Source organism: Hemitrygon akajei, chromosome 1 (genome assembly GCF_048418815.1).
Source record: "Hemitrygon akajei chromosome 1, sHemAka1.3, whole genome shotgun sequence".
Taxonomy (NCBI): domain Eukaryota; kingdom Metazoa; phylum Chordata; class Chondrichthyes; order Myliobatiformes; family Dasyatidae; genus Hemitrygon; species Hemitrygon akajei.
Window position 1 is genome coordinate 40,236,342 of NC_133124.1, and position 25,502 is coordinate 40,261,843.

General features: G+C 40.3%; 1 protein-coding gene across 8 annotated transcripts in view; it reads right to left on the reverse strand.

Moving 5' to 3' along the window:
- Positions 1 to 25,502, reverse strand: part of LOC140725864 (clavesin-1-like) — a 131,205-nt gene that overhangs the window by 65,704 nt on the left and 39,999 nt on the right. For 2 of the 8 annotated variants that reach the window (XM_073041817.1, XM_073041820.1), the window contains 2 exons: positions 2,781 to 2,935; positions 208 to 802 (listed from right to left, as the gene is read on the reverse strand). In XM_073041817.1, coding sequence (XP_072897918.1) covers positions 208 to 596 — 389 coding nt within the window. In that variant the 5' untranslated portion in view covers positions 597 to 802; positions 2,781 to 2,935. The other 6 variants (XM_073041825.1, XM_073041841.1, XM_073041833.1 and 3 more) reach the window with 6 other exon arrangements.

The following is a 25,502-nucleotide window of genomic DNA, read 5'->3' on the forward strand; positions in this document are numbered from 1 at the left end:
AAAATTGGTAAAACTGGCAAGACCAAACATGGGAGACTGAATCTTAAGAATTCTTAACTGTCCTGTTTCTAAAGGGAAATTCCAGTGTATAATGGTTTTATACTTTTCTTGCAGTATCTGCGCACTACCAGAGGGTGACCCGTTTCTAAAGCACTTTAATCCATCATTCACAGTCAAACTGAGGAAAAGCAGAACCTTTACATTTACCTACTCTGGTCCCAGTTGGCAGCGAACAGCACCAGGATCTTCCTCCCATGGTGATCCGGCTGTTGGAGGACTCCCGGAAAGCCATCCATCAGAGCCCGTTTGATGCCAGGATCATCTGCTTTGAAGTTTTTGAACATATCTAAGTTCTGTTGCCGATACTGGAAATACTGAGCCAGCAGTTTGAAGGCCTCAAAGTGGCTAAACTTCCTGGCTCTCAGAAACCGCAGGATGAATGCATCGTCCGTGCGTAGGAAGCCGATATCCGGGCGGGTTACGATCATGTCTCTGACCTGCTGGATGTCCTGGTGTAAGGCTTCGGCGTTCTCATTCAGTTCCAACCGAGATTTCTCGATGGTTTCAGCACGGAGCCCGGCCTGCAGATGAGTCATTTTAACAGCGACCAAAACCACGACCTTGCTCTGATTTTTTTTGGCGATAGGGCTATCAATGATCACACATCCCTGCCACCGCCAGTGTTGTGTTCATTGTCCCTTCTCACAGCCGCTGGGTACGTCAATACCCTTTGCTTATTGAACATTCTCTTCCATCTGTTGACTAAACATGTTGCTGAAGCGAAGCCACAAGGCCGGACTTTCTGTAACATACATGTGCATGTATGAGTGAGAAATTGTACTTAATGCTACATAACGTTGCAGGCAGGCAGGGGCCATCTTCGAGGCGTTTCACTACGATCCAGCACTCCCAATCTATTCATTACAATAAAAACCACGAACTTTCCCCTCAGTGAACAGATACACCTTTGCTTGGCCTTTATTTACATGGGGACAAAAAATAAAATACATTAAAACCCTTTGTTTTAAAAAAAAAATCATCTATTTTACTGAAGAAGATCATCAGAGGTTAAAATCGAGCCCCGCTAATTCCAGGGCTGATTACGAAAGGGATATCCTTCACTCACCCACGAACTTTAATGACCCTCTTTCAGATTTCTGCTCAAAAACAAAACATTCTGAAAAAGGCCCGGTTGTGCAAGATGAATTGAAGGTCCAGAATTTATGAGTGCTTAAACAAAGGATAAAATCATGGACGGTCGATTCCAAAATCAGTGAAATTCCTGCAAACCTCGTAATATAAAGCAGTCACACTAACTGAAAGCAGCTGGTGAAAAACACACACTAGCTAAAATATATGCGGTCCGCCGGATTACAAAAAAAAACCATGAATGTTTTTTATTAGAATTTCCCTGAATTATGGTCTGCCTTTTAGTTATATTCAGGTAACAGAAATAAATAGTTACACTTACTTTAGGTTTCTGTAGAGCCTCTTATTCTTGGTCGCTAAAAACAATATCTTGTCGTGTATTCTTTGGTTTCATTTGTGTAGAATGCTCATAATTTTTTGTGTCAAGGTTCAATTTTGTTAAGCTGTATGATTTGAGAATACTTATGTCTATGCCCGTGAGCCCACCGTATGATCGGTACAGAAAAAGACAGCCAGCGTCCAAATATGGAGCTGGGGATAAGCTGGAGCAGAGCGATAGCCAGGATAAGATGCAGTATTCTTAAATTAACATTTACACCACCAATCACAATTCCAGGCTTGGTTACCAATTTATTATATACGTCGTTCATCGGAGGCAAAGCTGCATTCGAAATGGGTTCAATGAAATGAGATCAAAGCCCTTTAACACGTTTTAGCCTCGAAAGATTTGCACTTCTCGTGTTTAACCCAGTGACATGCATTAAAATGGTGCTGGATTGTAAAACACACGAGCTGAAAACCATACAGTAAATGAGCATGTTTTGATAGCGGTTTTCGTGGGTGAATAGCTGCTACTCAGCCCCGTTCATGCCAACACGCCGCCATGGGTAGTGCGGAGAGGCCGCAGAGAGAGCTGGTACTGCCGGGAGCAGCTGAGCAGGTGCATGCGGGTGAACTGCAGATGGAGGAGCTGTTCATGCAGGGAGGTGCTGGTGAGCAGCCATTGAGAAACATACTCGGGGCGCTGCAATGAAGGCCACCGTTTTAAGAATGGAACCTCACCTTGGTGCGGGAGATTTTTTTTTTGGTTTGGTTTTTGTGTGTGTGTTTTTTTTAATTCTTCTTTCCTCTAATGTCGTATCCTCAGCTGGGCGGCGGAATGATGTATTTGCCATCAACCGATTTCTCCTGAGTGTTTTGAATAAAGCCCTCGAGCCCAATATGTTGCCAGCAATGGGCGTGTTTGTCCTGACTCGTCCGCAGCACGCTGAGAGAAGCAGCCGGGTCCCAGTGCCCGTTGTGATGCCCGTAATTCCACGCAGCTGGAGCTTCAGAGCAAATTCTCTTTGTGGAACAATAGATCCCGATAAATGTAAATTCAACTTTTTCACTTACTTGTCAATTGTTTGTCAAATTCAAATCACGGGGAGCTTGTGTTCCAGGGCTATGGCGATTTAGAAATGTTTATAAAATCAGTCTATTAATCCAGACTAATTATGCAGAGACCCGAGTTCCAATCCGATCATAATAGATATGGAATTTAACATTAGTTAGTCGTCTAACTTTTCAAAGTTGCTAGTTTTAGTAATAATAAACGAAACACAAACTAGTGGATAACTAGAAAAGAGTACCTGGTTCACCGTAGTCCTTAAGGGGAGGGTTATCTACCTACACGTGACTCCAATCCCATTAATGTCCTTCACTCTGAAATGCCCCAGCAAGCCATTCAGTTTAACAGTAGTTAGGGATGGGCAATTAATGCTGGCCTTCCCGGTGATGCCGTGATCTTAATAAATAAAGACAAATATTTTAAAACCCAATAAATAATGAAATATATTTTAAAAGAAGAGCAATGTAAATTAAGTACAGTCTACAGAAAGGATTTCGTGCTTTCCCAGCGTATACGACAAATAAACGCTTCCCAGGCTTCCAGCCGGGTACACGTATCGATTCTAACCAATGTTTCAATGACAAATTCTGCAAAGAAGATATTTGTACCCTGCTGGAAGCCCGAGAAGAGTTTAAGTACAGTCTTAATCATAAAACTGGGTATGTTGTTGATCCACTGATATTTTCCAATTGATTTGGAGGCTGCATATACTATGGTAACTACTGTCAGATCTGTCGTTTAGCAAATATATATTGCTATCATACAATATTGGGGACATATCAAGTTTCAAATATTTCAATGAACTACATTATAAAATATTACTAGCACTATGTTATTGCAAGCACAATAGTTGAGTTCAACCAGATAAAAGTTGTACCTAGGATGTTTGGAATTAATCTTAATCAATTGGAATATGATGGTGGTGAATTTTAAAACTGCAATAGAAATTCTGAAAATATGTCATGTCAACATGAGATATCCTCCACCACTGTTGCAAACACTGCAGTGCCAGTAAGTGTTAACTTTTGTGCTATTAAGACACTATGATGTATATAAATATGATGGCAGAATATAGTATTAATGGTAAGACTCTTGGCAGTGTGGAAGATCAGAGGGATCTTGGGGTCCGAGTCCATAGGACGCTCAAAGCAGTTGTGCAGGTTGACTCTGTGGTTAAGAAGGCATACGGTGTATTGGCCTTCATCAATCGTGGAATTGAATTTAAGAGCTGAGCGGTAATGTTGCAGCTATGTAGGACCCTGGCCAGACCCCACTTGGAGTACTGTGCTCAGTTCTGGTCGCCTCATTACAGGAAGGATGTGGAAGCCATAGAAAGGTTGCAGAGGAGATTTACAATGATGTTGCCTAGATTGGGGAGCATGCCTTATGAAAACAGGTTGAGTGAACTTGGCCTTTTCTCCTTGGAGCGACGGAGGATGAGAGGTGACCTGATAGAGGTGTTTAAGATGATGAGAAGCATTGATCATGTGGATAGTCAGAGGCTTTTTCCCAGGGCTGAAATGGTTGCCACAAGAGGACACAGGTTTAATGTTATGGGGAGTAGGTACAGAGGAGATGTCAGGGGTAAGTTTTTTACTCAGGGAGTGGTGAGTGCGTGGAATGGGCTGGCAGCAACGGTAGTGGTGGAGGTGGATACGATAGGGTATTTTAAGAGACTTTTGGTTAGGTACATGGAGCTTAGAAAAATAGAGGGCTGTGGGTAAGCCTAGTAATTTCTAAGGTAGGGACATGTTCAGCACAACTTTGAGGGTTCAAGGGCCTGTATTGTGCTGTAGGTTTTCTATGTTTACTTTCAAACAAGTATCTGTTTGTCATCAAATAGAGAGAGAAACAATCACATTTAAGGCCCTTTTGTCAGAACTCAGTTTTGAGGTCTCCATGAACGCTACCTGACCTGTTGAGCATTTTCAGCATTGTAGACGTAAGAGACTGAAGATTCTGGGGTCCGAAGCAACAGAAAATCTGCAGGAGGATCTCACTGGGTCGAGTAGCATCAGTGGGGGAAAAGGAACTATTGATCTGTCAGATCACAACCCTGTATCAGAATGTTTAGGTAGGAACCAGCAAATTTGATTGGGAGGAGCTGAAGGGATGTCTGACTATTGGGAGGTATTTTGGGGAACCATGGATGATGAGTAATATTGAGGCTCCAGTCAGGGTAAGAATGGTAGTATATAAGGTACAGGCAACTGGGATCGTGAATACTTTTGAAGTGTATAAGGTATATAGTAGTGGACTTGAGAAACAACACAGGAGAGCAAAAGAGGAACACAAGATATCCTTGACAGATAATGTAAATGAGAGCTCTAAGAGACGCAATTAGTACATTATGATTAAAAGGATAATAAGAGAGCGAGTAGGTCTCCTTAAGGATCAGTCTGGTGATTTATGTGTGGAGTCACAGGAGAGAGGCAAGGTCTTAAATTAATAGCTTTCACCTCTATTCACAGTGGAGAATCCAGAGAGTTCAGGGAAGTCCTGAAACACCGTCATGTTATGAAGGAAGTGTCAGCAGTGTTGAGGAACATAAAGGTGGATAAATCCTACTAAATCCCAAACCAGGAAACAACTACAAGGTTGTTAGCCAAATATTAGTGATGGATCATTTACTGAAGGGAATTCTGAGAGACAGAATCGATCTGAAGTTGGAAAGGTGATACAGGTAGACAATTTGATAAAGAAGGTGAATGTCTTAATCAGTGAGGCATTGAATTCAAGACTGGTGTTACAACAGTACAGAATCAGAATCAGCTTTATTACTGCTGACACTGTATATGACATGATTTTGTTTGTTTTGCGGCAGCAATACAGCGCAAGCTTTAAAAATTACCATAGGTTACAGAAATTTAAAACACATGCAAAAAGTCAAATAATGAGGTAGGGTTGGTGAATGGTTCAGAAATCTGGTGGTGAAGGTGAAGAAGCTGATCCTAAAACTTTGAGTGTGGGTCTTCTAGCTCCTGTGCTTCCTCTGGTGGTAGTAACAAGAAGAGGGCACGTCCTGGATGATGTCAGTCCTTAATGATAGATACCTTCTTCCTGCAACACTGCCTCCAATGGTGTGAAGTATAGTGCCCATGACAGAGCTGGCTAAGTCTATATACTTTTGCAGTCTCTTGTGTGTTGGAGTCTCCATACCAGGCTATGATTCAACATGTTGACGAGGCCTCATCCGGAATGTGTTTTGGATTTCTGGACACCATATTAGACAAGCTCTGAAATTCGTTTCCTAACTCTCTCAACCTCTTTGATCCCATAAGACATTAAATGTGCCTCTTTGATCAAGCTTTTAATCAGCTGCTCTAACAACTCTCACAGTGTTAAATTTTCCTCTGGTAAACTCTCAGAAAGCAAAATATTTTCCTGCAGAAGTTGCCATTTTGCTGATCCCCAATGCTTCCAAGTTGTTTAGGCGTGGTCTGATGCACTGATGTCTGCTAATGAGCTCTCTAGTACCAAAAGAGAGGGCACATAATATAGCTAAAATTAGTGGGAAGTTAAAGTGTTTAAAAAAAAACAACAAAAGACTTCTAAAAAAGCAATAGCAGAGAAAAGATGAAATATAGCGGTAAGCTAGCCAATAATATAAAAGAAAATATTATTTTTTTTGCAGATATGTAAAGAGGTTTTGGGGTTACCTGGAGGCACATGATAAAATAGGCTAACATCAGCATGGTTTCCTTCAGGGGAAAGCTCGACTGACTAACCTGTTGGAATTCTTTGAGGAAATAACAAAGCAGAAGCAGTGTATTCTATTTACTTGGATTTTCAGAAGATGGTTGACAAGCTGTCACACCTGGGGCTGCTAAACAAGATAAGCAATTACAGGAAAGATACCAGCATTGATATAAGATTGGATGACTGGCAGGAGACAAAGAGTGAGAATAAAAGGTTTCTGGTTGGGGCTGCCAGTGACTCGTGATGTTCTGCAGGGACAAAAGTGTTGGGACCACTTTTTCACATTATATGTCAATGTTTTGGATGATAGAATTGTTGGCTTTCTGGCCATGGTTGCAGGTGATATGAAGCTAGGTGGATGGGCAGGAAGTGTTGAGGAAGCAGGGAGTCGGCTGAAGGACCTAGACAGACTGGGAGAATGGGCAAGTAAGTGGCAGATGGAATATAGTGTAGACAAGTGTATGGTTACACACTTTGGTAGAAGGAATAAGACTTAGGCTATTTTCTAAGTGGGGTGAAAACTCAAAACTCAGAGGTGCAAAGGGATTTGGGGAGTCCTCATGCAGGATTCTCTGAAAATTAACTTGCAGGTTGAGAGGGCTGGAATATAAAAGCAAGGAAGTAATTGTGAGTCTTTCTAAGGCATTGCTCAGACCACACTTAGAGTATTGTCAGCAATTCTGGGCCAGTTATCTAAGGAAAGATGTGCTAACATTGGAGAGGGTTCGGAGAAGGTTCACGAGAATTATTCTGGGAATGAAAGGGTGAACATATGAGGAGCATTTGTTGGTTCTGGCCTGAACTCACTGGTGTTCAGAAAAATGAAGGGGAATCTCATTGAACAGCAACAGGAGTGAATCTGCAGATGCTGGAAATAAATAAAAACACAAAATAAATAAAATCCCAAGGGTTTCAGCCCAAAATGTTGTCACTACCTCCTCCCATAAATGCTGTCTGGCCTGCTGAGTTCTGCCAGCATTTTGTGTTTTTATTTATGGGAATCTCATTGAAGTTCAGTTCAGGTTTTCCTGCCACTTTTACAAAATAAGACATATAATTATTTAGTCTTTACACTTTTCAGTATGAAAACATTAAAGTAACAGATAATAACTGTGTAATTGTAGGTGTAAATACATTTCTAATTTTTAATGGAAGACTATCTTGAAGAAAAATGGATTGCAATTGATATGTCAAATATTTTGTATTTTCATTATAAAAAAAACTTGATTTTAAGTGTCATTTCAAAAAGGTTATTAAGACCATAAGACCACAAGATATAGGAGTAGAATTAGACCATTCAGGACATCGATTCTGCCCCACCATTCCACTATGGCTGATTTATTATCCCTGTCAACTCCATTGTCCTGGATATAACCCCTAAATATAACATAGTTTAGGTGTAGGGGGACAAATTTAAATCCCATAGGGCGCTACAGTGCAGAAAAAGGCTGTTTGGCCATGCTGAACTGTTATCTTGCCTAGTCCCCATGACCCGCACCTGGGCAATAGCCCTCCATACCCTCCCACCCATGTACCTATCCTAACTTCTCTTAAATGCTGCAGTTGAACACATAAGCACTAACTTCGCCAGCATCTCATCCCACACTCTCACCACACCCTGAGTGAAGAAAATCCCCCTCAGCTCCCTTTATATGGGTCACCCTTCACCCATAACCTATGACCTGTAGTTCCAGTCTCATCCAATCTCAGTGGACAAAGCTGTCTGTGGCAATGGACTCCACAGATTCACCACCCTCCGGCTAAAGAAATTCTTCCTCATCTCTGTCTAAATGAATGTCCCTCTTTTCTGAGGCTGTGATTCAGTAAATTTTCTGAAAAGTAAGCTTTCTTTCATAGATTCAGGAAATAATTGCAGTATTTTCACTCTCTTGACCCTCTGCATTCTTGTTTGGCCTACAAGTATTTGATGAGCAGCTACGTTTGATGATATTGGGGAGACTTAAGTGAGAACCTGATCATATTTGCTGACACAAAAGCTTTGGTGAAGTCTAAGAGGTCTGTGCTGTTCCCTGAATTTTTTGTGTTGGAGTTGCTTCATGGTGAAGATCCATGTTTACTAAGCCTCCAGAGGAATGGAATTCACTCTGTAATTTGGGGTTCGACTAATCACAGTAATTACACCTATACACCGATATGTTATATTTAGGAGCCTTATTAGGTGCCACCTGTACCTAATCAAATAGCCACTAAGAATATGTTCGTGGTCTTCTGTTGCTGTAGCCATCCATTTCAAGGTCCAACTTACTGAGCATTCGGAGATGCTCTTCTGCACACTATTATTGTAAGGCATAATTATTTGAGTTGCTGTTGCCTTTCTGTCAGCTTGAACCAGTCTGGCCATTTCACTCTCGTAACAAGACATATTTGCTCACAGAACTCACTGGATGTTTTTTTATTTATTTGTATGTTTTTTGCATCATTCTTTATAAGCTCTGGGAGACTGTTGTTCATGAAGATCCCAGAAGATCAGCAGTTTCTGAGATACTCAGACCACCTCATCTGGCACCAAAAATAATTTCACAGTCGAAGTCACTCAGATCATATTTTATCACTGTTCTGATGTTTGGTCTGAACAATGAAACCTCTTGACCATCTCTGCATGTTTTTATACATTGAGTTGCTGCCACATGAATGGCTGATTAGATATTTGCATAAACAAGCAGGTGAGCTTGGTAAAGTGGCCACTGATCGGTTCCTGGTCTGGTATGGACTACTGGAAAAAATTGCAGCTCATTTTAAGGATGACTCTGTGTGAGTAGTAAGGATCTAATGGATTTTACTCACCATTTCGAACAATGCTATACTTTTGAGAAGCAAAACATACAAAATGCTGGAGGAACTCAGCAGGTGAGGCAGCATCTACGGAAACATTTGACGTTCGAGTGCTTTGCCTTGGATTTCCGACATCTTCAGATTTTTTTTGTGTTTCTGAAAAGCAAACTCGTACTTCCAAAATGCAAAATATTGTTTCCTTTACACAAGCTGGCGAAAGGATTCTAATTTAACTCAAAGACTGATGTTTCTTTGAAGGCAAAGTGTTGATGGATGCAGTTCCCCACGATCACACTCAATCCAGTATTGCCAGTTCTCAAGGCCTGAAGTTGAGACTTTGGTCTTTCTTAAGTTATCAACAAAGTTTCAACACAGCTTATGCTGGCGGCATTTCAGTCTGACAGTCAAACAAAATGTACCGGATATGGTTTATCTAATATATTATATATATATATATATATTTCCCCATGTGTCCCTTCACCATTCAGAGGTAATCACTGTACAGTGAAATAACTTCCTTACAGCCAACCCACAATTCAAGTTGCAAAATGAAGTTCTTGCAAAAAATGTTGCCGTAACCGGCAGTACCTTGTCACCAAACCACATAGTAATCACGTCTCCTTGTCACTAAACCATGTAGTAATCACTTTTCCTTGCCCCTGTGCATAATAATGCGAAATACTGATCCAGGAAGCCAAGATCAACAAGATAACTAACATGCCACAAGTTGTACCTCACTGGTCCTTCAGCCATATTGCCAGGGGGAGTCTCTTGATGAGGAATCACTCAGCCCTAAATGAAACCCCCTGGATATTCTTACTTGAGAATGTGTCCTTACATGTCCAGAATTCAGTGTCTGTCATTATTGAGCTATGGAAGATAAGCTGCACACCACAGATGATGAACATACTCTTTGCTAGATTTGCATTTTGCTGTTCTCTGGAGCAATGTGTTGAATGACACAAGATGAACGGTGGATTTATACATCTGAATGGTCATTCATCAATACCATATTGCAGATGTAAATCTGAAAACATAGAATTATAGAACTATGAGCATAAAGTCTAGAACTCAGTGAATAACTGTTCTAATTCTCACTTTCTACAAGTATCCCATTCAATGCTCCCTCTAATTTGTAATGACCAGTGTACACAAAAATCTTGTGCTGTGCAATTTTTTTACCCAGTGACAACAACATGTGTGCTCTGAATTTTATATATAGAGGTATCCATTTTGACAGCTAGCAAAATACCGTCAATAAGAGCTTTGATCTCTGGATTTGATGGTTTTCGCTCTCGTTCATCTGCACTCTCACAAAACATGCGTAGCAGGCCTGTAGTGGGGAATGAAGGATTTTCTCACTGGAGCTTTTGCACACTGATCATATGTAATTTGCTTGCTAAATCATGCTTTAAAAAGTCAAGCTTCCAAATATCACTCTACTTCTTCTCACTTGCAAATTCTCCAGCAACTTTTGCATTGCGACAATACATGCAGGTAACACCAGTTTCTGTATTGTTCATAAATATTTCTCATAGCTGCACATGCCTGACCTCATGAGCTTTCAGTGTAGCAGTTTCTCCTGTTTCATTAAGCCATTCCACTTTAAATGAACTAGCATTTCTTCTGCGATTCATGCCCTTTGCTTCTTTGGAATTCGACATAGTGAATCAATAATTTCTTCAATAAAAATAGTATAAATAAGCCAGTTCTAAAATCTGCAGATAAATCATCGCAAACTGCATGTTATCATCACCACCCGCATCAGAAACCAGAAAAGGAAATGTGATCATGTACATTCATGAAATATACTTAACATGCCAATAAGGTAAAGGGTGGATAGCAGATTAGGGCAAGAGGAGCTCTATCCCTGTTAAGGTGGCAGGAAGATGGGGTAAGCATGAATGTCGAGGAAATGGAGGAGCTGTGGGGTGGGCAGCATCAATGATTTGAATGTTCTCCTATTGATTCCACTACTTAGACTCCCATTCATGAGGAAAATTTCCACCTGTATTTTTGAAAGCAAAATCAAATATACGTAAAGTGCTAAGTCAAAAATCATAACCATAAACAAAATATTTGACAGGAGATTAGGGTAAACAAAACTGAGTAGTAAACTTTGTAGGCGAGGTTAAACATTCTGCACATTTGCCTGATTAAATGTATGTGAAAGATTATAATTTGTTGGTACGGTAAGTATAAATTGACTGTCAGATTTCAGAACAATTGAACTATTCCTTTACCTTGCAAAATTCATCTATTCTTGTAGTTTATAGATTTTTATGTCTTTGCACTCTACTGCTCAAAACTGGTATAAGTCAGATCAACACCTCCACCTACCTACTCCACTTTACTTTATTATTTCCCATCATTCACCTTACGTACAGTCTAGTGTCACTTCATGGACATATGATCAATCCATGTGCAGTGTTGATAAAAAAGTATTCACCCCTTTGGAAGTTCTCATGTTTTATTGTTTTACAATATTGAATCACAAAGGATTTAATTTGGCTTTTTTTGACACCGATCAACAGAAAAAGATTCTTTTGTGTCAAAGTGAAAACACATCTCTACAAAGTGAGCTAAATGAATTACAAATATAAAACATAAAATAATTGATAGCATTACTATTCATCCCCATTAATATGACACACCAAATCATCACTGATGCAGCCAATTGGTTTTAGAAGTCAGATAACTAGAAGTCAGACCATGTGCAATCAAGGTGTTTCAATTGATTGTAGTAAAAAATACACCTGTTACTGGAAAGTCCAACTGCTGGTGAGTCAGTATCCTGGCAAAAACTACACCATGAAGGCAAAAGAACACTCCAAGCAGCTCTGCAAAAAGGTTATTGAAAAGTACAAGTCAGGAGATGGATACAAGAAAATATCCAAGTCACTGACTATCCCTTGGAGTACAGCTAAGTCAATCATCAAGAAATGGAAAACATATGGCACAGTTGTAACTCTGCCTAGAGCAGGCCATTCTCAAAAACTGAGTGACCATGCAAGAAGGGGTCTAGTGAGAGAGGCCACCAAGAGACCTATGACAACGCTGGAGGATTTACAAGCTACAGTGGCTGAGATGGGAGAGGCTGCACATTCAACAACTGTTGCCCAGGTGCTTTATGGGACAGTGGCAAAGAGAAAGCTACTGTTGAAATAACCTCACGTGAAATTTCGGCTAGAGTTTGCCAGAAGGTGTGTGGGAGACTCTGAAGTTAGCTGGAAGAAGGTTCTATAGTCTGATGAAACCAAAATTGAGCTTTTTGACCATGTGACTAAATGCTCTGTTTGGCATAAGTCAAACACTGCACATCATCAAAAAAAATACCATCCCTACTGTGAAGCATAATGCTGTGGGGATGCTTCACTGCAGCAGGCCCTGAAAGACTTGTGAAGGTAGAGGGTAAAATCTTGGAGGAAAACCTGATGCAGTCTACAGGATAACTATGATGTGGGAGAAGATTTGTTTTCCAACAAGACAATGACCCCAAACATAAGGCCAAAGCTACACAGGAATGGCTTAAAGACTATAAAGTCGATGTCCTGGAGCAACCAAGTCAGAGTCCAGACCACAATCCAATTGAGAATTTGTGGCTTGACTTGAAAAGGGCTGTTCACTCACAATCCCTGTGCAATCTGACAGAGCTTGAGCAGTTCTGTAAAGAAAAATGGGGGGAAATTTCAGTGTCCAGATGTGCAAAGCTGATGGAGACCTCTCCACACAAACTCAAGGCTGTAATTGCTGCCGAAGGTGCATCTACAAAAACTGGCCTGAAGGGGGTGAGTAATTATGCAATCAATTATTCTGTGTTTAATAATTGCAATATATTTAAACCAATTTGTAGAAATTTGATTTCACTTTGACACAGGGTCTTTTCTGTTGATCAGTGTCAAAAAAGCCAAATTAAATCCACGGTGTGATTCAATGTTGTAAAACAACGAAACATGAAAGCTTCTGGGGGAGGGGGGTGAACACTTTTTATAGCCACTGTATGGTCAAAATTTCTGTTACTGTGAATAGCTAAGCGAGTAAAAGATGACCTGATTTCCAAAAGGCATAAAGTTAAAGATGACACATTTCTTTAATATTTTAAGCAAGATTACTTTTTTTCCATCTTTTACAGTTTCAAAATAACAAAAAAGGAAAAGGGCCCGAAGCAAAATCTTGGGCACCCTGCATGGTCAGTACTTAGTAACATCCCCTTTGGCAAGTATCACAGCTCGTAAATGCTTTCTGTAGTCAGCTAAGAGTCTTTCAATTCTTGTTTGGGGGATTTTTGTCTATTCTTCCTTGCAAAAGGCTAGTCCATTGTGGATTTTGAGATGTGTTTAGGATCATTGTCCTGTTGTAGAAGCCATCCTCTTTTCATCTTCAGCTTTTTTACAGATGATGTGATGTTTGCTTCAAGAATTTGCTGGTATTTAATTGAATTCATTCTTCCCTCTACCAGTGAAATGTTTCACGTGCCACTGGCTGCAACACAAGCCCAAAGCATGGTCAATCCACCCCCGTGCTTAACAGTTGGAGAGGTGTTCTTTTCATGAAATTCTGCACCCTTTTTTCTCCAAACATACCTTTGCTCATTGCAGCCAAAATGTTCGATTTTAACTTCATCAGTCCACAGGACTTGTTTCCAAAATGCATCAGGCTTGTTTAGATGTTCCTTTGCAAAGTTCTGATGCTGAATTTTGTGGTGAGGATGCAGGTAAGGTTTTCTTCTGATGACTCTTCCATGAAGGTCATATTTGTGCAGGTGTCGCTTCACAGTAGAACAGTGCACCACCACTCCAGAGTCTGCTAAATCTTCCTGAAGGTCTTTTGCAGTCAGATGGGGGGGTTTGATTTGCTTTTCTAGCAATCCTATGAACAGTTCTCTCAGAAAGTTTTCTTGCTCTTCCAGACCTCAACTTGACCTCCAATGTTCCTGTTAACTGCCATTTCTTAATTACATTATGAACTGAGAAAACAGCTACCTGAAAACGCTTTGCTATCTTCTTATAGCCTTCTCCTGCTTTGTGGGCATTATTTATTTTAATTTTCAGAGTGCTAGGCAGCTGCTTGGAGGAGCCCATGATTGTTGATTGTTGGTACAAGGTTTGAGGAGTCAGAGTATATATAAAGTTTTGAAATTTGCATCATCTTGCCTTTCCTAATGATGAGTGTGAACAAGCCATAGCCCTAACAAGCTAATTAATGTCTGAGACCTTGGTAAAAGTTATCTGAGAGCTCAAATCTCTTGGGGTGCCCAAACTTTTGCATGGTGCTCCTTTCCTTTTTTTCACTCTAAAATTGTACAAAACAAAAATAATACTCAAATCTTGCTTAAAATGTTGAAAAGAATGTTTCATCTTTAACTTTATGACTTTTGGAGATCAGTTCATTTTCTACTCACTTAAATATTCACAGTAACAGAAATTTTGACCGGGGTGCCCAACCTTTTGCATACCACTGTATAAGCTATCTTGTGTATTTATATTTATGGTGTGTTTTTATATTATTATTAGTATTGTATTCTTTATCTTTTGTGTTTTGTTCTTGTGTTGCATCAGATCAAAACCTGATTCTGATCTTGATTCTGAAATTGTGGTGGCCATGGGTGTTCTGAGCCGGTAAGAATACAAGATCTCAACTTAAATGAGGAAGTGCATTCCGATGGTTTTTATCTATTCTGTTTTCTGTTCTTCTTCCTGATCTGCTTTGATTGACGGGGCCACAGGTGCCAGCAGTCCTCCAGTACCTGACCCAAATAACCTTCCTTTATTTAGCAGCCTTGACAGTGAGTGTTGGCAGCCTATTTAACCATAGGGGGCATCACATCTGAAGAAGATTCTCTGATGGGCTCTTTTTACATTTGTATTCTCTCCTGCCGAGGCCACAATAAGACTTGAGAGGAACCAGGACTGATTATTCTTTTTTATCCTGTGGCTTTGAGGTGAAATGTAGCCTCCCTACTATCTCTCATGCTGAGGTTAGCTAATCTAGTAAACACTGGGAATGAAACTAGGAAGCCTTCTGTTCTAAATAGATTAGAGCTATACTGCCAGTACCCACTCAGGCATGGGGGATGCTGCTTATTCTGTCCTTCTATATCACTGCTATTTTGCTTTTCACATAGTGTTCTTGCTGTTAAAATTGGAACTCTTATTTTAATCCGTTTTATATATAATATTCTTTCTTTCTTCAGTGATGCAGAGATGGGTTTTTCAGTGGTTTATTGTCCAACACAAAGATGAAACTGGCTTTAATTGCCTCATTTTCATAGTTAAAACTAATGGCTGTTCAAAACACAGGCAGAGATACTGGAAATTGGCTCAAGCCAAACTTTTGCTGTGAAATTCCACCTTGCTGTTCCTTTTCACTTTGCATTTAAAAATGGGTGATGAGAGCCAATCTTACTCACCTCCATCTCACTAATTTTGTTTTGACAAAGCTACGCAGTCAGGAAGTACATAGTGCAATCTGGCAATGCACCCAAATTGTCAAGAGTCCTGCTTAACCAGGGCTTGGAGAGCAAACAATGTCAGTCAGTATAGGGAAAGAAATCTCAACACATTCCTTTCCCAGATTTCCAGGAGACACAGATTTTTCCAAAATTTCTGACCTACTCTATTTTGAACGAGCTCTCCTATTGTGGTTGATATTTTTAAAGACTGTTTACAATGTAAGTTTTGATAATCAATATTAATAATGAGATATTATTGTGACATCTGTGTTTCTTAATGAACAAAGGTCACACTTGAGAAACCTCGTGACCTTTTGACTATTGACCTATCTGAGCCCACGGTAGTTTCCTTCCATGGCAACCAATCGATTGATTTCACGGAATCAATTAGCATCTGCCTGTGTGGCCTTTGGAAATAAAACATGCAAATTAATGGCAACAAATCAAAGAATCAAGACCTCCATGAAACTTCAATTTGCATAAGATCAGTATCTGGGAAAAAATACCTGATTTTTTTTTGTTTGATTTGAACAGTTGAAAAGGAACATGGTTCCAGAGCCAGTACTGTGAATGATATAAAGACAATATTACTAATATTTCTATTTTTATATATTTATGTGTTCAAATTTGCTCTTTGCTTTGTGGAAAATAATCTTTAAAAGAATTTTTGAGTATATTGCATTTATTAATAAAGGTGAGGATTAAAGAGATAAGAGATCAGAGTTTAAGAAGTTGGCTGAGAGAGGGGAAGAATGTGGAAGCACTGGAAAGGGTACAGAGGAGATTTACCAGGATGCTGCCTGGTTTAGAGAGTATGGATTATGATCAGAGATTAGGGAGCTGGGGCTTTACTCTTTCGAGAGAAGGAGGATGAGATTGAGACATGATAGAGGTATACAAGATATTAAAAGGAATAGGTAGAATGGACAGCCAGCACCTCTTCCCCAGGGCACCACTGCTCAATACAAGAGGACATGGCTTTAAGGAAAGGGGTGGGAAGTTCAAGGGGGATATTAGAGGAAGGTTTTTCACTCAGAGAGTGGTTGGTGCGTGGAATGCACTGCCTAAGTCAGTGGTGGAGGCAGATACACCAGTGAAATTTAAGAGAATACTAGACTGGTATATGGAGGAATTTAATGTAGGGGGTTATATGGGAGGCAGGGTTCAAGGGTCGGCACAACATTGTGGGCCGAAGGGCCTGTACTGTGCTGTACTATTCTATGTTCTTAAAAAAAGCCAGAATTTATCTTTACTTTCCAGGATGATCATAGAATTGTAACACAATGTCCATTTTTTCACAATTCCAAAGTCAGATAATAAATTGTAGGTAGGTTTGCAGAGTTGAGGAGAAGACTTGAAAGGTGCAGATAGTTAGTCAGAGATGGTGGAATCACAGAAGAGACATCTGGGTGGGAGAGGAGGAGGAGGTTTTTGCTGCTTTTGGGAATGATTGGATAGAGAAATGAGTAAAATTGCATGTCTATCCTGACATAGCTGCAGATGGTGTTTGGCACAAGTAACTTGCAGGCAGAATATTCATTTTTAAATTATTTAATTTTATCTCTACAACAGCAGCGTAATCACTGTTTCTTGTGGCCCTCCAGCTCACACCTCAACCACTCAGAATGTCTATTTTGAAGAAAAGTACAGGCAGATAGCTTCCAAATTCTTTGCATAACAAGTCCATTACTAGTGATCTGAAAATCCCCTTTTTGAGATAAAGACACGAGGGTGTCCCACCAAACTTGATGCTGGTGGAGTGAATTGTTGAAATGGCATAATGATTAAAGTGAATGATTTGGTATCAAGAGAAAAAGAATTAAATTTAAATTTTAATGGTATTTTTGACAGCTGTATGGAACTGAAACACCAACATGGTTTGCTGTTTACTGGTTGGAACTGTAACTTCTTTATAGCTGGCTCTTGTTATATTGCAGGTTTTATTGCATACAAAATGTACTCCTTTGGCTCACATAATTTACTAAGGAGGTTTTCTAGATGGGTGGCTTTTCAAGCTGAATAGCTCTAATGAGGAACACTCCAAGCCGATAAAAATCAGAAAAAGGAGTAAGTCAAAACTATAAATAACTAATTATCAATAAAGTAGATCCATTCTTCAAAGTGAGAATGAATGTCATTCAATTGACAGCTGTCAGTCTTTTCATTTCTTTTATTCCTGAATCAAATGTTCTCCTCTGCAAGCAGGCATTTCTATTTTGCAAATTCACACAAAGCCTAAACAGTTGGCACCTTAGGCTGAGACCCTTCATTGGTCTGGATGAAGGGTCTTGGCCCAAAACGTTGAATGGTTATTCCTCTCCATGTATGCGCCTGACATGTTGAGTTCCTCCAGCACTTTAAGAATGTACTCCGGATTTCCAGCATATGCAGAATCTCTGGTGTCCATAGGCCTGTACTGATATCAAAGACTGTACTCAATATTTATTTTATTATATTTATCTACCAGTGTAAACATTAATACTGTTTTAATGATTTCACACCAATGAGAGTAATTGTGGCATGTGTTCCAAATTTGCCTTAATATTGAGGGGGGAGGGAATCAAATGTGACCTGTGATGTGACTAAATGTGCTTGTATTAAATAAAAATCAACTCAACTGGAATGATGATGATTACTGGAGTAATTTTAAATCAATTTGTTGACAGGAGAGGCATAGGATAAGATAAAATACCCGTTTTACTCCCAGAATATGTAAATTTGGTGTTGCATCTGCCTCGGCTTCCTATATTATGTTAGAATTCCTAAATCTTCCTTGTTAACATTGCTTTGTGTGTTCTCTTCTTCATTGGCTATTTTTTTTTCTATCATTGGAGAAATGAAAAATGTGGGTTTTTTACTCATTCATTTTCTCATAATAACCTACATGGCCCCAGTGCAGTAGTCTTGAAAGTAGCTTCTATTTTCAAAGTGGGGTCGCGGAAAATACTGCTCTTATTGTACTTAACGCACCTCTGAAGTCGGGGTCTTCAACACCGTTGTTTATGTTATCGTTAGTTGACAAATTTTCTAGCTGCTGCTTTCATATTCATTAAATAATGGAGAAATATAGTTTTATGAATTACCTCAAAAAGGTCAGTAAACCACCACCTCCATTGTTTTATTCCAGTAGAATAGCAAGGAGCACAGTGAATGAGTTATGGTCGGGTATCGTTATGTGGACTGTGTTTTTGGATGATCTTGTAAGGGGGCACGTGTAGGTGAGAAATCAAAAGGGAAAAGTGTAGATCTTTTAAGGATACAAGAAACAATGATGTAAGTGCAGGAAGAACAGACATTGCTGATGGAATTTTGTCTGTGACTGGACCATAAAGGAGAAGCCCATGTGAATATGGTCCAGTCTGCCTCAAGTCTAGCAGAAGTGGATATGGTCAATTGTGCAAAAAGTTTTCTGACAGCTTATGGAGGATAGGAATTGAAGTCAGAATTAAGGACAGTTTGTTTGTGAAGAGGGGAGCTGATTGCAGATTTGAAGGTGAAAAGGTCTAAAACTTTGGAGAAGGGACTGTTAACACCATTGCAGGGACCAAAAAGAGAGTCTGGCCTTCAGTAACTTATGGGAAAGAGAATTAAGAGAGCAGCAGATGGGTCTTGTTGTCAAGGTGAATTCTCAATGAGCATGCTGGGAAATAGAAGAGAAGACAAAGTAAATCAGCCAAGGGATCAGGGAACATTAGGAGTTTGGCCATGAGTTAGGCAAGAAAAGGAGCAGGCAATAGAAGTAATGGACTCGCTTTTTGTGATAGAGGATTCTGAATTTATCTCACTTGTTGTTGGATGTGAGGATAGAAGAGACAAGAGAAGACTGTTTAAGTGAATGTTTCAGTGTAGAAGGAAAAATGAGCCAGATATTATCTTTACTCTGTAGAATGATTATGGAGTTGTAAATAGCTCTAGTAAAAAGACCTATTGTAGGAGAATTCAGAATAAGTCAGCGATAGTCGCCTTTTTGGAAAATTGATGACTGGAATTAATAAAATGACAAGGAGATTGACAAGATTTGCTGAGTTAGATGTGGGAAGGTAAGTGCGAGCACGATGGGTAGGTAAGAGAACAGCTTTGGATAGGTACGCAAGGAATTCTACAGATGCCGGAAATCTGGAATGGAAGAGCTCAGCAGGGCAGGCAACATGCATGAAGGGAAATGAGCAATCCATGTGTTGGGTCAAGACCCTTCATCAGGACTGGAAAGGAAGGAAACAGAAAGAAGAATATCTTAGGATAGGTGTGGTTGTTGATCATAAAGAGGCCCTGAAGAATGAATTGACAATCCTTTTTGAAGAAAGTAAGAACGACACAGAGCAATGCCATCAATTTATCAGCTGAGAGAGTGGTGGCAATTTGGAAGCGTTGAGGACAATTGAATATCTGGTGTAGAGATTGGAGAGGCCTGAGTCTTTTTAATGAAATAAAAGAGGAGGGGCGGGGTTACTGTGAAAGAGGTTCCAGAAAGGACACAGAAAAAGAAAGCAAAGAGGGACTAGAGATAGTATCATAGATATGATCAAATCATGTCTAGAGTGGCAACCAGGATTTTCAAATAAATACAAATAAGTTTCATAGGGCCAGTTATGAAGAAGCAAAAAAGAAAGGACAGAGTTCCATTTTAAGGATAAAATTCGCATGGAAAGTGAGGTAGTTGATAAAGAAGTGGCTTGAGGGCCAAATCCAGCCCAATTAATTTTCCTGTCTGTTGGTCGCCTTGCGTAGCTTCATGTGAGAGGCATCTTTTCAAGTTGACCTGCTTATCCCTACGGTGTGTGTCTCATGGGAATGTTGTGAGGTATAAGGCCAAAGGTGCAGTCAGGTCCACGTCACTATCATTGGCACTTTCCTCCCCCTCCTGTCCTCCTCCCTGCATCCTCCACTCAGTGTTCTGGAGCGAGGGAGACAGGACACCCCTCTTGATATCCTTCCAAACCAAAACAGAATGTAGATACACATGTGAGCTGCCCCTCTTCACCATGGCCTGAATATAGGAATTGGAGAACAGCGAGTCATCTTTTCATTATCATACCTTGGGTGGCTTCACTGTTGGGTAGAACATAAGTGGTAGAGTCAAGGAGGGAAGCAGTGTAACAGTGATTGAGCTAAGGATGGGTTAAAGATTTCTGTGACTATCCCTCTGCTGTCTGTAAGACAGAGGGCAGTGTTTGTCAGTGTGCAGCTCACTTTGACGCGACTTGAAATTTCTCGTAGCATTGCTTCATTTTGTTTGGATTCTGACTGCCAGAGGAGACCGACCACCTTAGCCTCTTCCTTTTCCTAGTGTGGTCCTGGCAATACTCCTGTTTCCTTTTCTCATTCCCCGTGCCTCCAACCACCACCGTTATGTCCCAGTTGTTGCCACCCTCCATCCCTAATCCCTTTCCCTGCCCCAGGACTTTGCACCTCATATAAGACTTCCCTCTGATCTTTTTCCCTCTCTCCTGCAGCCTTTCTCTCTCGTATCACAACAACAGTGTGTGTGTCTGCTGGCTGCAATAAGAGTGTACTTTACAAGTTAACAACTGATACTGTGCAGAAAAATGTCAGGACCACACTTAATTGAATTTGCTCCCAGCAGGGTGTACAAGACCCTAGTTTCTGAGTGTGAAAAAAGTTAGCATTGTTTCAAACATCTTCTTTCTCATCAAATTTGCAATTGTGTGTTTTTATTAAATGCAGTTAGATGCAGTCCAACATATAGGCAAGTGCCAAACAATCAACAGGCATTATAAAAAGCAACAGAAAGCACAGGAAATGCATTTGTACTGAGCAATGCAAAACATTAGAAGTAAATAAGGAAGTGAGCTTGCTAAGAAGGATAGAGGTGTGACAGCTGCTAAAGGAGTACTTTTCTTCAGCTCGTAGAGAGAAATTGTGCCAGAGGATTGAAAATTGGCAACTGTGGCCCTACCTTTCATTAAGTGTCAGTACAGGAGATGCAATTATAATATGCTGAGTCTTACTTCAAGTACTCTGATTGGGTAATATTTTCAATATGGGGTGAAATTAACAAATGTCTGAGTTTTTTCCTAACCAAATCTTTACTCCTCCAGTAGAGCTGTCCATGAGCAGTAGGGGGAGCATCTAATACAGTTAGAGGAATAAGTGTTTGAAACTCGAGCTACATAAGTTCACTTTGGTAACTATATTCGTGATCTGATAATAAATTATTAAAACAACCTTTGAAATGTATGTAAATAATTCTCCACTCTCCTCTCTGCAAAATCCTTAGACACAGTTCCAGAGCTATGTTTGAGGTTTGTTTTTACTTTGTAGCTAAGTTTATGCCTTCATTCTAAATGTGCTTGTGTGTACGATTTTACTCCCTTCCTTTGCAAATCTGTGATTCGATCGGAACCTATTTGCATAGCAGGCTCGACAACAGAACGGGACAAATCGACCTTTCTCTTGCTGGCAAGATGTAACAAATGGTGTGCCACAGGGATAGGTGCTGCTGTTTAATGTTTGCAAATTATAAAAATGACTTGGATGAAGACACCACATAGCTGCTAATTTTGTTGATTCTGCATAAAATGTAAGCTGTAAGAAGGCTGCAAAGGGATATAGGTAGCTCAAGTGAATAGGCAAAGATCTAATAAATGGAGTATACTGAGGGGAAATCTGTAATTAACCAAGCATTGGTCTCCTTATTCAAGGAAGTGTGATGATATATTGGAAGCAATTCAGATGTTTACTGAACCTGGAACAGGCAGAAGAAAGTTTGGACACACAAGGCTTGTATCTCCTCGTCACAAACAAGAGAAAATCTGCAGATGCTGGAAATCCAAGCAACACACACAAAATGCTGGAGGAACTCAGCAGGCCAGGCAGCATCTAGTACAGTTGACATTTTGGGCTGAGACCCTTCAGCAGGACTGGAGAAAAAAAAGATGAGGAGTATAGTTAAAAGGTGGGGGGAGGGGAGGGAGAAACGTGAGGTGATAGGTGAAGCTAGGAGAGGGAGGGGTGTAGTAACAAGTTGGGAAGTTGATTAGTGGAAGAGATGCAGAGCTGGAGAAGGGGGAGTCTGATAGAAGAGGACAGAAGACCATGGAAGAAAGAAAAGGTGGGAGGAGCACCAGAGGGAATTGATGGGCAGGCAAGATGAGGTGAGAGAGGGAAAAGGGGCTGAGGAATGGTGAGGAAGGGGAGGGGGCCATTACTGGAAGTTCAGGAAATCGGTGTTCATGCCATCAGGTTGGAGGCTACCCAGACAGAATATAAGGCGGTATTCCTCCAACCTGAATGTGGCCTCATCACGACAGTGGAAGAGGCCATGGACAGACATATTGGAATGGGAATGGGAAGTGGTATTAAAAAGGACCAGCAGTTACAGCAGGTAACATGGCGGAAAGGCAGCCCACAAAGCTTAACCAGTCCACTTGCACCTCCTCTTGTCCTGCCTTTGCCAAATCTATCACCATACACTCTGATCAGCCAGTTTATAAATGGTTCATTGAATCAACATTCACCTACAACATCATGGCATGGTTTGGAGCAATGAGCACTATGAACCTCAATCCACTCAACAGAATTGTCAGAATAAGTAGTAAAATCATTGGCCTGGAACAAGAATCTCTCAGCAGTGTCCATAATAGATGGACAATAAAGAAAGCTCAGGAAATAAGGGAGGACATTACACATACACTTCACACACAATACTCTCTCATGCCATCTGGACACCGCTACAGGTCCCTGGCCATCAGCACCAGAAGAGCCTTACATAGTTTTGTGCTTTTCCTCTATTTGCCTCCTCAACACCCAATTTTGAGTCTGTAGTATACATAGCACCCATGACGGTAAAAGCAGTCAGTTTTATTATATGTATCTGTATTTTAAATTATGTGTTAATTTTTAGTATTTTGTTATCTACTATGAGTATTTTATATCGTGTTCAACTATATGTAGTGTGGTGTTGTGTATCTTAAGTTCTGCGATGTTGTCCTTACCACTGCACAAAGTTCCTCACGGAAAATGAACTGAATTGAATCGAATGTCTCGTTAAATGATGGAGAAGGCACCAAGGGCCGAGTGGGTCTCCTCCTGAACCCAGTTTGTATGTTTCCATGCTCCTATAACTGGAGGCCATCAAAGTGCAATAGTCACACCAGAAATCAAAAGGGGATTTCAACAGAAATTTAGAAAATCTCTGTCAAATAGATACACTTAACAGGAGGCTGTACATTAAAGAGAAATGAATAGTAGGTTATGATGATAGATTTAGCTAAGGAAGGACAGATGGAGACTCAAGTGGATGGTTAATCAATGTAGACTGTTTTCATCTTATTACATGACATTAGGAGGCTTTATGCCATTATTAATGCCAAATGTAAATTTAGCTGCTCCATGTCATTTTTATAAACTATTACATCATTAATGAACTATGAGCTGAAGCAGTGATCTGCAGGTTTTATAACCAAATATTTGCGCAGGATTTTCACCAACTTTTAGACTTAGAAACAATTGCGTTTGGTGATGGGTGGGGAGATGGGCTGCCTTTTGCATTAAGATTGATTTACAAAATGGAACGGTACAAGAGAAACTGGAGCAAAGAAGAAAGGGAGAAATGAGCAAACGCACAGAAAGACAGATGACGCATAGAAAAAGGTAAATTAAAAATAATAGACAGAAATCAGCTATGATCATTAGATGGTAGTTCATATTCTAGCATTTAATAATTGCAGCTGACATGACTGTAACCTCAACTCTGCAGTTCTGCTACCCACAGTAACATATCAGCCCATTGCTTATCAAGAATATACCTAACTCTGCCTTAAAGATATTCAAAGTTTCTGCATCTTCTGTTCTTTGAGAAAAATCATTCAAAATGTGCATGATCCGCTGAGCAAGATTCTCCTTCGTCTCTGTCTTAAACGGACAGCCCTTCATTACAAAACAATGATCCCAGGTTCTAGCCACTCCAATAACAGGAAACGTCCTCTCCACATCCACCTTGTCAAAACTCTGACCTTGTATGTTTTAATCAAGTCTCTTCTCATAGAAACAAGCACGGCTGATCCAACCTTTCCTTGTAATCTAAGCTGGCCCTTGCAGGCATTTCTCCAGTCAACATGTTTAAATAATGTGTTTATCTTTTTTAGTATTCTTACCAAAATAGACAATTTTATAATTCCTCACATTTGCCGGATGTCTGCCCACTCACTTAACCTTCATAGCTCTTTACAACATCCTTGTAACTTAATTTCCTATCTGTCTTAGCAACCATACCTTCAACACCTACATCTGTCAGTTCTATAAATTTGAGGCCCCAGGTTGATCCCTGTAACACACGGTTCATTGTCTTGCCTACCAAAGGGAAAAAAAAGATTCATTCCTGTCCTACACACAAAATGCTGAAAGAACTCAGCAGGCCAGGCAGCATCTGTGGAAAAGAGTAAACAGTCAACGTTTCGGGCCGAGACTCTTCATCAGGACCTGGTAAAGGGCCATGGCCCAAAACGTCAATTGTTTACTCTTTTCCACAGGTGCTGCCTGGCCTTCTGAGTTCCTCCAGCATTTTGTGTGCATTACTTTGATTTCCAGCATCTGCAGATTTTCTCTTGTTCATTCCTGTCCCGATTCTGTTAACCAGCTGATCTTCTACCTACATTAGTACGTTACCTCATACATTCTGTGAGATTTCATTTTCCACAATAATCTTTCATGCAGTGCTGAGAACATAGAGCATTCAATGCAGAACAGGCTCTTCAGCTCATGATTTTGTGTCAAACTAAATAAACCAAAGACTCCCAATTAATCTCATTCCTCTTTTCTGCAGGTTGCCCATTTCATTTCCTTTTCTGCATATTCATTTGCTATTTTAAGAGTCTCTTAAATGGACCTGTGCTCTCTATCACCACTGTCGGCAGTGCATTCCAGGTCCCCACCACGCCCTGTGTAGAAGAACTTGTCTCCAATCTCTTTGTACTTTCACATATGCCCTTCACTGCTAGAAAAATGCTGGCTGTATATTCTATCTATGGTGGCATCCGTTAGTCTCGCGAGACCAGGGAT